This window comes from Copadichromis virginalis, linkage group LG14 (assembly GCF_057382275.1).
Source record: "Copadichromis virginalis isolate Kocher_CV1m ecotype Utaka linkage group LG14, C_Virginalis_male_GT1.1, whole genome shotgun sequence".
In the NCBI taxonomy this organism is placed as follows: domain Eukaryota; kingdom Metazoa; phylum Chordata; class Actinopteri; order Cichliformes; family Cichlidae; genus Copadichromis; species Copadichromis virginalis.
Genome location: NC_140631.1, coordinates 41054875 through 41071135, shown reverse-complemented (window position 1 = coordinate 41071135; position 16261 = coordinate 41054875). Strand labels below are relative to the sequence as shown.

At 42.4% G+C, this 16261-nt stretch overlaps 1 protein-coding gene across 3 annotated transcripts; it reads left to right on the top strand.

Annotated features, from left to right (window-relative positions):
* The first annotated feature begins 1125 nt into the window (after window positions 1-1125).
* Window positions 1126-16188, top strand: LOC146694675 (synaptosomal-associated protein 25). Of its 3 annotated transcripts, none has more exons than XM_085430936.1 (8): window positions 1126-1211; window positions 4734-4884; window positions 9835-9876; window positions 10477-10525; window positions 11894-12005; window positions 12905-13051; window positions 13314-13458; window positions 14918-16188. In XM_085430936.1, the coding sequence occupies exons 2-8, from the start codon at window positions 4801-4803 to the stop codon at window positions 14981-14983; spliced, it is 645 nt and encodes a 214-aa protein (XP_085287062.1). In that variant the 5' UTR covers window positions 1126-1211; window positions 4734-4800; the 3' UTR covers window positions 14984-16188. The 3 variants fall into 3 exon arrangements, with proteins under 3 accessions (XP_085287062.1, XP_085287061.1, XP_085287063.1); XM_085430935.1 differs by having other exon boundaries at window positions 1126-1224; XM_085430937.1 differs by lacking the exon at window positions 1126-1211 and adding an exon at window positions 3445-3711.
* Window positions 16189-16261: the final 73 nt, after the last annotated feature.

Here is a 16261-nt window from a genome sequence, read left to right as displayed (position 1 = left end):
CCATCTATGTCCACTGTGAGCGACCATCTTTGAACAGAGGCGGGGGTTTACGACACCAACTCTCTGCCATCTATAATCCAGTTTTGAGATCCCTTCCCAGACGCCTTAACGCCCACTCACATCCTGGGCCATCTGATCTCAGGAATTCGCATGATAAGGTGGGGCCAGGTTTCACAATGAACACACCCGAAACTCTGGCTGATTGGGACCCACACCCAGTTTCACACCTTGGCTCAGGCGATTAGAGGATCATCAGGGGGTCCTTTTGTCCCTCTGTGGGGGGAAACTCCCACTAGGTTTATATCTGGGACTCTCCACCATTTGACCTTAGAACTGAAGAAGCTTCTCGGATGAGAGGTGAAACGTCTTCAAGCAACTTAAAGAAGTCCAGACGCTTTTCTTTGCAAGCTCCTTTGACTACGATGACCTGGATGACTGAGAACCTTCACAGACACCATGTGACTGACATTTAGACAAGTATAAAGACTTTTTCGGTCATGTTTAAAAAATGATGAGCGCCTGTGTGGCTGTTTGATCACAACTATTTTACAAACATGTCATTTAAAAAAAGTCAAATGTTTGACACACCGCTCAAACCACTGAACGTGATATACGTGTCTGCTAAACTTTCACCTTCTAAACCAACTTCATCCCAGTTTTAGGCTTCAGTCATGTCCAGTGTGCCATTTAGACACCTTTGGACAGGGTTTCTAATGCTTTGTTCAGCGGATAAACGGATAAATGAGAAAAACACCATCACTATGACGTCACTAAGAGAGCATTAACACATGTGTTTGACAAACGCAGGAAAGATGCAGATTTCATGGCGGCAGCTTCAAAACAATCAAAGCAGGATTCAAACTGTTAATTATGAAAATATTTTTTTGTAAAGTTTGCTAAACTGTCAGGATGCGAGCAGAGCTTCCTGCTGACCAGCGCTGAAAACACGCCCATCGTTTACCCTTAAACATGTCGCTGGTTCCTCCACCTTCAGCTGCGTCCTTGGGTGGAGAGAGGCGTTCAAAGCCGCTGCTCTCTGACGTCACGCTCAGGAAGAAAGTTTGGGTTGCTGTTTGTTGGGGGGCGGGGCCTGTGCGGAGGAGGGGAGCGGTGATGCTGAGGAGGAGTAACCGAGGAAGAGCAACAGGTTTCAGTGTGCTGATGGGTTCACGAGGACAGAGCACGAGCGTATGAAGAGGACCGGATGAAAGGTACGGAACACAGGTTCGTATGGACGTCATCTCTGAAAAGAGGCAGCTTCAAAAAAACTGTTTTTATTTCAAATGTAAAAGTTGGTCATCAGAGTGACCCAGAGGTGGGAAGTAACGAAGTAGAATTACCAGGTATCTCTATTTAACTCGAGCGTTTATTTTTCTTGTTACTTTTTACTTTTACTCCCCACATTTTTAAACAAATATCTCTACTTTTACTCTTTACGTTTTAAAACAGACCCGTTACTTTAAGTTCATTCATATTGTGTGTGCTCGGTGTTAAACAGGGCCGGTGTTCCAGATTAACTGGTGTCACAGGTTAACTGGTGACGGTCAAACAGGCAATAAAAAAACAAATATTTCATCTGTGAGACTCCGTCTTTTTGCTCTTGAACAATCAAATACTAAAAACTGTCGCGAGTGTACCTGGTGATATTCTCACGCACGAGTTGACCGCGAAAACGGCAAACAAATATACGTCACCACGCCGATTCACAGGGCAGCACGATGAGGAGAATCCTGTCTTCGTTATCATCCCCATCACTCCGTGTCAGCCTCACAGCTGAGGCTGCAGTTTCACTCGTGTACACGTAAATGAACTGCCATAGCCTGTGACCAGGTGAGCCTGTGACGCACACCTGCACCTGCTGTCACTACAGAACCAGAGGTAGCCAAGAAATCACAATGCGGTCAAAAAACAGTAGAGGAACAAAAGACAGCATGGTACCCGGATGTTTGATTTTAAAAAAAAAATATCCAAAGAGCATTTTTGTGGTAAACTTACAAGAGTGATGTCACTATACGACGGAAGTAGCTGCTCAGAACAGGTTGTACCATATGAAAAGTCTCCTTTTACCTAAATTTGATCCCAGGCTCATCTTCTAAAATAATTTTCTAACGTAGTCGTGAAAAAGATTTTGAATTGATATTAATGCTCTAAACTGACCAGAACAAACAGTCGTAATGAAGAAAAGAAGATTTGGCTTTGTGACACTTGGAGTGGGTGTAAAACAGATTTCAAGTTTTCTACAGATCCTGAAACTGTCACACGACTATTTCATCTACTTAAAAAGTTGTAAATGGTCAAAAATGTTGGGAATAATAATTAAAAAACATTAAATTTCAGCCCGCCTCTGTCCTCTGAAGGCTGTTAATGCAGAAATTATGAAGGTAAAGTCTTTCATGGCTTCATTAAACATGTTAAAGCTGATCGTGACGGGGTGAGGTGGGCAGCACTGAAGAGCCAATATTTAAGGAGGAATAATTAGTTTAGTGTCGAAAACAGATTTTCAGACTCATCTGGAGCCCAGGACAAAAACAGATTTACCACATGAAAAAAGATTTGTGCTAAATTTCAGTTTTCCAAAGTGGTAAAACAAATATTTAGACTCTTTAGTAAAATTCACAATCCCCCTTTAAATAATAGTAAAAAGTTGTAATATGAAAATATGGATCATAGTTGTGGATTTGAGCTGGAGAAGATTTTAATGACTTGTATAGTGCAGGTATCTATCTATAGTAGTACTGTGTAGTACATTAATACATCATATTTTGGGGGATGTGCCATGTGATGCCCCGCCCACTTTTGGGCACTCCTGAACATGAATGCTCATTATTATGCCTGTGATTAGGAAGCAGTGCCAAAGCCTGCATGTTTGTGTGTGTTGGTTATTTGTCTCTGGTCACTCTTAACTAAGCGTGCATCACTTTAACGTGACAGCTGGAGGAGATACTGGTGATGATGTCAAGCTAAAGGAGGTGACTCTTTTCTATACAGTCTGGTCTGTTACAGAAGTGTTACAGAAAATCTAGTTTACAGTCAACCTGATGAACATCGGCCTTTAAAAGCCGAACACAGTCGTTTTCTTCTCTGTGTTGTGTCCCAGACTGAATACCTCTGTCTATTTTAGCAGTTTCATTTTGTAGACTAAAAGATTTATCAGTTTATGGTGCATAATATTTAAAACTGATTTTTTTTATATCAAGAACATCGTGGCTCATTTGTTCTTTTCTTCTTTCTTGTTGTTCCTCTTCTTTATTCCAACAGGTGGTGATTAGTGGTTGGGGCTAATTATGATGCTGCAGCCTGATCACACAAAGAGAAGTGTGTGTGTGTGTGTGTGTGTGTGTGTGTGTGTGTGAGGACTCAACACCTGGTTAGAAGCTGACATTGTGTGGACTCCTAGTTGTTGTAAGAGTGAGGAGGGATTCGTTTTAGGCGCTTGTGAGAGCCGACGGCCGAACTGCATTCATGCAGATACTGTAACACTTTATAACTGAATTGTGGTCTTTTCTAAAGAGCCTTTGTGGGAGTTGTGCGAAGACCGTGTGTCTTGCCATCACAAGAATAACATCCAGTGAAAGAGGACGAAAATTCCTACCATTTCATATTTGAATGATATATGCAGAGAGAACGATCTGAGCAGGAAACAACGGGAAAGCAGGTTAAAAAGAATATGTGTGTGATGTCATCACTCTGCAGGGCAAACTGAAACTGGAGGTAAAAAACAGAGATTCACTCATATGAGCTTTGTTTTAGATGAAAATAATTTTGACTTGATATTAATGCTCAAACTAAGTCGTGCTTAAGAAAAGCAGATTCAGAGTGGGTGTAAAACTGAGCACTTAAACCTGAAAATGTTGTGTGAATATATCTCCTCTTCTTCAAAAGTTAGAAGAGCTCCAAAGGCTGAAAATATAACTAAAAAGCAGCCAGTTTCACACCCACCCCTGTGCCCTATAAGGGCCTGTATCTGTGGATATATAAGTGAGTAATGACTCTGATTAACCCCCGGATTAATCGGAGATGGTGGCTGGGGAAAGGGCGGTCTGGGTGTCTCTGCTCAGACCTGCGTGACTTGGACCTGGATCAGCAGCAGAAACTATGGATGAATTTAAGAAGAATGACGACAGGGACAAGAAGGAACCCGACAGTGTGCTTCAGTGCTTTTTACTGGCACACATTAAATGACTTATTCAGACTAAGCTAACCTGAGAGTTCATCCTTCTTCCTGTTTGGCCATTTGAATTGCTTGTGGTTTTAGCTGAAGATGATTTTAGTGTAATTTAGTGTGTTAGGTGTTTATGAAGAGCAGTGAATCACAAATAAGCTAGCCTTTAAGGCTGGAGGAAGGAGCTAAGAGAGCTTGTTTTAGACAAGAGACGCTGTATCAAAGCCCGTGCTAGACAAAGAAGGATTATTCTGAACTGTGGATGTTTCAGAACTATTCTTTTGATAGGAAATGAGTATTATGGGTCCCCTTGACCTTGAAGTATCACATTCATGTGTGCAAAAGGCTGCTGCAGCTGATGTTTTGAGTGCTAACTGGATGACCGTTGACAGTTACAGTAACTGCCATTAAAACGAAACAGTCTGTTGGATATAAAAGTAACTGCTTCTTAAAAAATAAATGTGGTTATCCTGAAGCGTGTTTGTGTAAGAGCCTGTGCTGCGTGTCTGCCTGCCTGGCGTCTATTGTCAGTCATGAAAAATAATCATGGCCTCGCTCTCACCCTCTCCAGCTGTTAAAGACACCTGATGCTGCAGTCTGATCCGCTCACCTGGGACTGAACACACACACAAACAAACATGGCTGCTAACGCACGTTCAGACCCGCCCATCCTCACAGAGCAGGAGGAGTTACAGAGAAGAGCCAATCAGGTCACAGATGAGGTAAGAGGATTATGATGGTAAATAAGTGTTTTATTAATTATTAACAACCACACATAGAAATGGCCGTTTACTTGTTACCCTTGTATCCAGTGCACATTAACCTGATAACAGCCGTTGACTCACCTGTTTGTGTAATTTACCTACTTTTCTCATGCCTAAAACCCTCCTGTGATTTAAACCGTCAACGACGGTCCTTCACCATTTTCAGTCTTAAGCCTTTTCTCCCTGACTGAAAGAAGATTTTTGGTCATCTCACCACGTCCTTAGTTTCCTTTGACTGGACAAAACATGTGCTGCAGACATGAAATATACTTCCCTCTTGTAAACGTTACTTACAAATTTGTGCCATCTCAAAAAAATTTCACAATTCATGTCCATGAGCATGAACAAATAAACAATATATCTCACGACCCGGCTGTAAATCCAGGAGCAGGAAGTCAACAAACGTGACAACATAAATGAAGGTTTGGAGGAAAATGGAAGCGTTTGGAATTCTGGAATTTTGTTGTTTATAAAAAGTGAAATAATTTCTTGATATCTTTTAACCTCTTTTGTCCCAACGTAAAAAGTTGTTGTATAAGAACTAAAGGACCAAACAAAGTTGTTCTAGTTGTGTCTGTGTAGCATATGGCTAAAACACAACCATATCTGTGAAGTGTATAACTCGAGCTGTGGTCTCTCTGTGGAGGCGAAAGGACTTCCTCAGCTCCACTAACCTCTAAATGTGGACACAGATTAGTTCGTATGAGACGGCACATCTGAAACATCAGGTTCAAGGACATGAAATTCATTTCCAGAATCACAAATGACTAAATTGGATGTTTGGAGTATTTCATAGACTGCCTTGAATCAGCAGGGGGATTTAAGTGATTCTACTTAAAAATAAAAACGTATTATTTCTTTTTTATATAGTGAATTTTATCAGGGATGCCAAATATTTCCTTTCAGTGCAGCCCACCATAGGGAGAGCAAAAACTGCGAATAAAGAGGGGCTATAATACACTTTACACTGTATTTTGCTTAAGGAAACATTATGTTGCAAGTCATTAATAATGAATCAGACTGCATACCATGACCAGTTATGGAGTATGGAGCTCCATACTGAGCCTGGGCTGTCTTTGGGCTCTAGGCTGGCTTCAGAAAAAGAAAAAGTTTGAATAATACATACAGAGAAAAACCCAACAATCATATGAACCCTGTGAGCAAGCACTTTGGCGACAGTGGGAAGGAAAAACTCCCTTTTAACAGGAAGAAACGTCCAGCAGAACCAGGCTCAGGCCATAAAAAGACATGGATAAAGACATGCTGTGGAAGAGAGCCTGAGATTAATAACAAGTATGATTCAATGCAGAGAGGTCTGTTAGCACATAGTGAGTGAAGAACAAACACCCAGTGCATCATGGGAAATTCCCCAGCAGCCTACACCTATCCGGTTGTTCAGTGATGACGTGACGAATCCTACTTCCGGGCCTAAAGTAGTCTGCGTTTAATATGGCTTTTGTGTTGTTAATATGTTTAATGTTATGTATTTTCTTCTATTTGATCTCAAAAAGCTCCTAAAACAGTCAGTGATCCCTGTTGACCTCCCTCGGCTTTTATTACCGCTAATCATTTATTTAAGCTCAGTTTTTAAAACCTTAGGATGTAACTACAGCCCAGCCCATGCAGCAGTATATGAATGACTAACCTCGTATTGTGGATGGATTATCTCAGTTGTTCTCCTGGCTGAAGTTTGGTCCTTTTACAGCATCCTGCCATGCGATTACATTTGTTCCTGACCACCGAGAACACTCACGTTAACTTTTATCGAGTGGAAAAAAAGTTGGCTTGTTTATATTATGCTAACATAGCTGTGTCGCTAGCGGTCACGTAGCACATCATTATATATATAATGATGTGCTGGTATATACCAGCTAGCCCAACTTCAGTAACCCTACAAACGTCACTGCTTTTTAGTTTTCTGTCTTCATTTATGTTGGAAGTGATAACAGAGCTGTACGTTTTAATTTGTTTCCAAAACCCCGCAGGCAGGACATGCTATATTGTATTTAGATAGAAGCTAGCGCGCTAACTCCCTGCTAACTTCTAACTCCGTTAAATGTCATAAATTCCGTTTTCATGGATGCCTGGATGTTAAACTCAATTGTTACACCTGGTAGAGCAGAACGCTGATCATTTTATTAAAGATGAAAGACTTTAGACAGTTTTTCAACTCAGTAATGCCATAGTGATCGTTTGATATATGGACCTGCAGCGGAGTTTAGGTCCAGACACGGCCAGTGACGTCAGACTGAACAACTGGATTGCAGCATAACTAAGGGAGGATTCAGGGTCACCTGATTCAGCCCTAACTATATGCTTTAGCAAAAAGGAAAGTTTTAGGTCTAATCCAACACGTTCTCATCCCAAAGCGTAACATTTTACGCTAGGTGACAAATCGTCAACATATTACGTTTTCGGCCACCCAACGCGTTCCTAAATGACGACATTAGCAAAATGAGGAAATATGAGAACTGTTTGGACACAATCTACACATGTTTGTTCATTTTCTTAAAAACGCTTCGGAAAACACCATTTCACGTCATTAAACTACTGGTTAAGGTTAGGGAGAAGGTTAGATTTATGGATTTCATCCATAACCCGGCACGTAGCATTAGAACGCGGAAGGTCTCCTTTTGCGTTCCTCAGGAACACCGCAGGATGTGACAAAACGTCGGCATGTTACGCTTCGGGAGTGAAAACGGTCTGTCTAATCTTAAAAGCAGAGATAGTTTTCAACAGTTACCTCACGGAGCATTTTGTTGCACGACCTTCCAATCCTACACTATATCATCATGACTACAAGTAACAGACTCTGAATTCCCAGTTCCAGATGTTATAGCTCCTCCCCTTTAAGGCCATCTTCCCTTTCTTCTGACTGGCTGCTCCTGTAAACAGAAAACGGGAGGAGGATATTGGGCCATATCCACTTATCCCCCGTCTGCAGTAGAAAAATGATGTGAAACTAAGCCAAGCCTGAATGTTCGGCACATGGGAATTACGCGGATTCATCTTCTCCTTTGACACTTTTGCCATGTTTCATATGAACATGGTTTTACATGTGCGTTACCCTTCAGCTAACTCGGCCTAAAGAACGGATTGTGAAAGTGTCAGACCAGAACAGTGTAGTCGGGTATTTCCTTTGCCAACACATTTTTGAGGCTGGCAAGGAGCAGAGAAAAATACAATCTAACAGTGGTGATATGGACGGGAGCGAGTCACAGCAGCATCCTCAGCTTATACCCCGGAGAGCGTGTCACACTCTGTGTGTCAGTCAGAGAAACCTAATGAGGATAATTATAATTAGAGCATCTCAGCAATAAAACCAAGAATTCATAATAAACAAACTGGCAAGAAGAGTGACGCAAACTACTACACAACCTGCTGAACCACAGAGGACACAGCCCTGCCTGAGGGGAGGGCCTCTTCAAGGGCACCTGGCTCACCTGGTTGCCTTGGAGACAGCTGGTCTCCATGTGCAACTGTCTGGCACAGATGAGCTCACAACACACACAGACACACACACACGCACACACACACACACACACACACTCCCTGGTGTTTAAAGGCTACTGCAGGTCAGAGACATGTGTCACCCCATCATCCCATCAGTGGGGAAATCCCAGAGGACTGACATGATATTTACACAACACACACACACACACACACACACACACACACACACACACACACACACACACACACACACACACACCACACAGACCTAGGGGTAGATAAACAGGCAGCTAGCAGTTTCTGCACATAACTGATGTAGACTGTATCCTCCTACTATAACCTATAATAACTCCTTAATGACACAAAGACGATTTTGATGGAAAGTTAAAAGTTCTTTTAACTAGAAATGACTTTCTAAACACATCAGATATCTTACTTGTTCCTGCTCCCATGTGTCACCCTTTACATTTGGAGCTGAAACTATAACACATTCCACAATACTGATGCTCAGAGATGGTTACTGAACAATAGTGAGGAGCGAGAACAAGTTGTAGCTTTAGATTTTCACACTTGGTGCGAGTGTAAAATGAGTTTGACTGCATTTTTGACAGAGCTTAAATGTGTTTTTACACCCTCAAGCTTAATATTAAAATGTAGAATATTAACTTACTACCAGCTGCTGTCATTGTTCAGATGATGATAAGAAATTGCATCAATATCTGGTATAATGGAGGACGAGGTCTATCTCGCCCCTGTAGGCGGCCACGGGTGCGCACGGACCGGTTTAGGTCCGACAGTATTTTCACGGACTGGCCTTTAAGGTGTCCCGGATAAATACAACAAAATAAAACCAGTGCTGGTACCAAAAAGAAATAAGATTTAGTCATAACACACGGGAAAAGACCCAGAGAAACGAGTTAACGATAAAAACCTGGTACCAAACGACTCATGGACCGGTACCGGTCTGTGGCCCAGGGGTTGGGGACCACTGCCCTACCAGAGGCCTGGAAGCTTGAGCTTCCTGTGTAGTGTGTGTTTAAGGTGGTGATCCACACCACTGACAGGACCATTAAGACCACCCTCCCCACTTTGCAGGACAGCTACATGAAATGATTCACCTGCATCGTCTGCTGAATGAGGAGCAGCTTCTGACCTCACACCATCACACTGCTAAATCAGACTGAAAGACCTCCAAGACTCAGAGTCACTCTTGCACTTCTGTTACTGTCGCACCGTTTCTTATGTTGGTTGGATGCATTTAATGTATTTCTTTAACTTATGTGTAGCTGCAGAGGGGAATTTAAAGACTTCACTGTAGGTTGTACTAAACTTTAACTGTTTGTATAACTAAGAACAAAATTAAAGCTACAAAAATGACTTAATGGGCACGCAGTTCACAAGCTCATGTAATGTGTTGAATGTTAAATATTGAAGCAGTGATTTTGTGTCTTTCAGTCACTGGAGAGCACGCGGCGGATGGTTCAGTTGGTTGAGGAGGTACACACACACACACACAATATAATCTAACAAAGACCCCCACAGTGATGGAGTGATAAAGCACAAACCTCACTGTGAACTTTGTCATCATCATCTGTAAATTAGCCTGCTGTGTTTCCACATGAGGAAATGGCCAGAGATCCATGTCAGGATGACTCTAACAAAGACGGATGCAGTGTTATGATTAAGTTTAAGCTCCTGGAAAATGATTTTGGACAAACGACGGCCGGGAGAGCAGAACAGTGAGGAAAGCAGGAAAGGATGTTTTTTCATTACTCCATAATGCACAGCATTCATGTCAAGTGCTCATACGTCCTTTATCCATAACAGCCATTTGTTTACTTTTAGTCACTGTGATCAGGATCGAGGTCATGTGATCTTACTGCAGATAAACAGTTCAGGCAGTCTTACCTTGTTGGCTTTTTACCATAAATCTAAAATAGAAAGAATTTAAAGAAGTGAGCATGAGCTCAGTGGATCGCCACGTGGCGTCTGCAGCAAACGTCTTTAAATCGATTTCCATATGTGCAATAAGAACCTGTTTGGAAACGTCGCTGGGGCTCCTGTCAGTAACGGGTTGTTATGTGTTCCATCCTCCAGAGTAAAGATGTTGGGATCAGGACTGTGGTGATGTTGGATGAACAAGGAGGTAAACAGGTTTTTCTTGGCTTAAATGTAAAGACTTGTCTTGACCATGAAATTTGAAATTTGCTGGGTTTTTTTGTTCCTCAGAAATTTGTGTTTATTCTTAAATTTCTCATTGTATCAAGTTTTTTTCTCATAATTTAGCCTTTTTGTGTAAATATCTCTGATTTGAGCTTTTGGTTTGGAAGCCTTGCCAGTACACATTGTGTAAACATGCCCATCTCTGTATTGATCTCTGCTCCTGCTGTGGCAACACCATAAAACTCCCGTTCAAACAGAGCAGTTGGAGCGTATTGAGGAGGGTATGGACTCCATCAACAGGGACATGAGAGAGGCAGAGAAGAATCTGACAGACATGGCCCAGTGCTGTGGCCTTTGTATCTGGCCACTCAGGAAGTAGGTCCAGGAACCTGCGTCTTTATCCAAACAGGCCCTAAAAAGCCCCGTACTGGTGCCCAGTTCCATTAAATGTGTTGCAGTGTTTATCAAATGTGATTAGATTATCAGACTCCTTCAGCAACGATAATCGTAATCAGTCGTCATCATCATAATAATCAGGGGCTTAAATTACTCGATAAGCCATCCTGACTGAATGATGTCACTCTCTGCTCGTTTCCTTTTGCCCAAGTATTAAACTCAAAGTTTTTTTTAATTTAATAATTAGTTTTAATTGATCCATTAAGAATAAAATAATCCCAAAATACAAAGAATGCATGTTTTTACTAGTAGATGTTCAGTGAATCAAGATCTGAATGATATATATGAACAAACTATTTGGTAAAAGCCTTCAGGATGTGAATAACTACACGTTTGCTGTTTCTGAAGTAGAGATTTTTTGGCTTGAAGGATCAGAAAAATCTAATTTATAGACAAAGGCCTGTAAAAATGAACTCGATATAACAGATAAGCTCTGCATCTCTTGCATCTGATGTCTGTTTATAGCAGAACGGTGACAATGAAGAGTTTTCTAACTGCATGTGACTAAAAATACCTAAATTTGGATTTAGAAGACATATTTGTATAAATGTTCCTTAAAATCTTCTTTAAAAGAAGCACAGATGCAGAAACATCCTTCGTACATAGCCCGAGAGAAGAAAACAGAATGGAAGTGGGCACCGAGGTCAAAGGTCGTTGGCTCTGCACCGTTTGGTCCAGTGTGCTGTTAGCATTTAGCGCAGCGTGGTGGTGTTCTGTTTCACGTTTCTGGTGGCTGGTTTTTCAGTTCATAGTGCAGCCGCGTGGAAATACTTTGTGATTTTTTTCTTTTATTCCACCTCCCTCCTCCTCTTTCTGCCTCCATTCTTCTCGTTACGTTCCTGCTTTCTTTCACCTTTGCTCTTCCTTCATCCTGCTCCGCTGCATCCTCTCATAGAGCAGTTGGAGCGAATAGAGGAGGGCTTGGATCAGATCAACTCCGATATGAAGGAGGCAGAGAAAAACCTGACTGACCTGGGCAAGTGCTGTGGTCTCTGCTCCTGTGATAAGTAGGTGGAGATGTGTGTGGCGTGTGTTTGTCTGTAAACATTATCCAGAGGTAAGTATGTGAGATGTAGTCATAAGAATCTATTTGTAAAAACCTAAATTATACCTGATTCACAGCCCTGGGCCACGTTTACTGCAGCGGCTTCACCACAAACCTCAGATTTATACAAAAGGCACTTTTCCACCATATCAAAGCGATCTGTCAGCTCGGTCCTGTTATTATAATGTTAATAGAGTTGAATTGGTCCTGTAAGATCAGGCTGCAACATTCAAACACCATCACAATGAGCAGCCATCTTATTCACCAGTTTTTTCTGGCGATTCCACACTTTCAGGGCTCGGCGTTGGTGTTATGGCTGCTGCCGTGTTGGAAGTGACCATATTTGTAGTTTTTGGCACTTCTATGCCCAGACGTTACTCACAAAGACAGAAAACCAAACATAGCAGGAAAGCTAAACTGAGTGTTCTTCTTAAAGAAACCACTCTGAAGTGCAGATCTAAATGTGATATAGTTCTTGTTCTTCCCCAAACGCACTGATCAGGATGATCCCAGTGATACCAGTGAGCACTGGAGGTAAAATAGATGTTTCCAGTAAGGTGCTTTAACATACAGTGCGATGCTGACAAGGAGCAAATAGCCTCGTGAGATTTAAACATGAGAAAACTCTTCAGATTTGGTTCATTAGTTGCTTTTAGCTTTTGCTGTCGGCTTGCTTTGCTGCTCTGATTTGCTCTGAAGTCGTCCAGCGCCATGTTTGTCGTGTTTTATGGTATAAATGGACCCTTGGTGTACCCGTACTGTAGCTGCAGGAGCAGTATGGGTACGCTGTGGTTCTCACGTTTCACGTTTAACAGACTTATTAAATTGACATCCATGGGGTCATCACTCTTTCTCTTCCAGACTAAAGGCTTTTGAGGAGAGTGGGGCATACAAGGCAGTTTGGGGCAGAGCCTCAAGCCAGGATGGCGTTGTAGCCAATCAGCCGCCGTCATCTCGGGTCGTGGATGAGAGAGAACAGATGATTATGAGTGGAGGATACATACGAAGGTAGGGAGAGAGTGACACACAGAGTTTAGTGGAGTGTGTTATTGTGTGAGCTGAGAGACGGCAGCTGCATACACGGTTTGTGTGTGTGTGTGTGTGTGTGTGTGTGTGTGTGTGTGTGTGTCTGTGTTTGCTCTTCTTTACAGCAAACTGACATCTAATACTTAAGCCATCGCACACAGGCAGCTGGTCAAACACAAACACAAAAACTTGCACACATCTTTGCAGCATTAATGTTTTCCTGCTTTATTCCTGCCCGTGTCAGGGCGACCGGCGACGCCCGTGAGGACGAGATGGAGGAAAACCTGGCACATGTGGGCAGCATCGTCGGAAATCTGAAGAGCATGGCCCTGGACATTGGCAACGAGCTGGAAACACAGAATTCCCAAATCGACCGCATACAGGGAAAGGTACCGCCGTCCTGTTCTGCATGTACACCTCAGTGTGTACTAATCAAATAAAATTCATTTCACCAGACTCTGTTAAATGTAACAATTTAAGGGTGCTGGTTTAGCTCGCTGGGATGAACGTGCAACCATATGCCGGGTTTGAATCCGACCTGTAGCCTTTGCCGCATGCCTTCCCCTCTGCTTTCATGTCACTCTTTGATATATCGCTCAAATAAAGCCAGATAAAGAGTAAATAGTCGATGATTACTTTTACAAGATTCTCAAAGCACCTTGTAGTAAACTCAGGTAGGGATTCGGAAGAGTAGGAGGCCAAGGAAGACATTAAGCGCTTAACTCCCACCAGGTCAGGGTTAGAGTTGGATTTTGTTTTAGCCACATGATGAATACACACATTTTACAAAACTGGAGGACTTTACATAAAAGCTTTTCCTTTGACATGTTCTAGACCGGTGAAACTCTGTGAAAACAGCCACACCTAGAACATGCCAGCAAACCTCAGACTCCTGTATCTGGTTTTGCATCCAGTTCTCCAAGAACCCAGTTAAAAAAATAGCATGGAGCTCATGTAAAAGACAGCGTTATAAAGAGAAGAAGCACTAACAATGGTAAACAGTCAAACAAAAGAGCAATAGCTTCTCAAGACTATACCTGAATAAAAGCAACTGAAAATAGGTTCATCTTCAAAGTTGATTTCACAGGTTCTTATGTAGGAGGGCCGACTATTCCAGAGTCTGGAAGCAATGAGAGCGTGGCCTGGTCACCGTTAGGAGAGAATTCCCAGAAGTTGTTGGGATAATGATGGAGGCAAAATAAGCAGTTAACAGACCTGAGCAGCCATAAACAGGAGTGACGTGCTGTCTTTTCTTTGTACCAGTTAAAAGTCAAGCTGCTGTACACTGAACTATGTGAAATAGAGAGTGAGAGTGGAATTAGGCAATCTTATATACAGAGTTGCAGTAGACCAGCTGAGAGGTAGGTAAGGGGGGGAGAGCTGTTTCCAGATCCTTTAGTCAGACGGAGTTCCGTGAGTTTCACACGGATCCATCTGGGATCTTAGTGAGGAGAGAAATGAGGAATTATGGCAGTTCATCTCAGGCTTGTGCCCAGAGAGGGAGATGAATGAAATCAATAATGTGGCTTCTTACCTGACAGAAGCAGTTTGTGCTCTTCCCTTTGAGTCAGAGATGAAAGCAGCACAGGAACTTGTGCTAACAGCACTAAAGCTAAGAATTCTTATCTATGAACAGTTCCTTCTGAGCAGGAGGTGTTTGATTATATTCACCCTACTGTGTGTTGTTGGACTGTAGAGCTTGCCGAGCTCTACAGCCTTCCTTTGATTAACCAGTGCAATTAAGCAAACCTGAAAGTGAAAGATAGATGGAGAGCACAGCTGTTTGTGCCTGCCTACCACATTCTTGTTAACACTTCCTTGTTCTTTCTTTTTTCCCATCCTCTGCAGGCTAATCTCAACGTTACCCGAATCAGCGCTGCCAACCAGAAGGCTACCAACCTCATGAAACGATAGAAGTGCTCTTCCAGTCTTTTTCTATTAAACTGTGCTTTTGCGTGCCGTGCCAATATGCTGACCCTGTTATTTTAAACCTCCCATTACTCACTTTTGACAGTGAAATGTGCTGTAAAACTCATCTAGAGGCCGTAAGGGGTTTAAAGTGGAGCTCTTTATTCCGTAACCCGTATTTTAACATTCCTGTTTGTTCCCCAAATATCATAATAGAAAGTCGTAGTTTTGTTTATTTGTATAAAATGTGACCTATGATTATTATAAGTCAGTTTGCAGTGCAATGTACGCTCTGTTTTACCCCTCAGCGTGGCCTCCTTTAGCTCTTGGGAACCTTTAATGGTCCCTGTGGGGAAAAAAATGGGTCACTCCAGCAGCACCATCACTGCCAGCAGTAGCAGTAGAGAGCACAATCACACAAATACGTCAATTTGTGTGAAGAGCGGCTGTCCCTGCTGTGGTGTTATGAAACATGAGCCCATACGTCGCCTTTTCCATCTGCCGGACGGACAGGGGAATAACGGCATCTGTGCAGCAAAATGTTCTGAAAAGCAACCAGTCCAGTCCCAAATTACACAACCCTGTAATTCCACTTTCTCCAAAATCTGCCACTGTGAATGAAACACGTATGTGACGGCGCCCTCTGTCGGCCCAGTCGGGTATTGCCCAGAAGAAGGAAATACGTATTTCCCCACAATGGAGGATCTCTGGCGACACCAAGCGGACGCAAGCGGAACATGCATTCTTCCTGGCCTCTCCCATCTTCCTTCTGTCTCCATGTTGATAGAAAATGGTGGTGACACCAAGTGACGTTGTTGCTGATTTTACGACCCTGTCTCTCAGTCGTGCACATCAAAGGTTTGCTGACAATGCCAAAAGTCACCATATCCTAAATGATTTGTACTTGATGTCTGTGTTTGTAATGTTAGCCAATCAGGGAGATCCTTAAGTAAACTATGCTGTCTTTTTATTAGCTGCTAGGTTTGAAATCGTCCATTGGGTAGAAGCTGTTTTTTGTTTAATTATGTACTGATGAGTAATATAGTACAAATTATAGAAGTGTAGATGATGCTGACCTATGTTGACCTAAAAAGGCCTTCATGTGCGTAACTACAAGGTAACTACTACAGCTGAGGCTCACTTGTGTGTGTTTGCTACGATGAAATGTTGAAATGTGAACGTAATGAATAAAAAATGTGCGCAGGAATATAGCGTACGTGATTTTGGGACTAATTAATTATGTGAGGAGGGGCTGTGAGGGTGATGGTAGTCATTAAATATTCA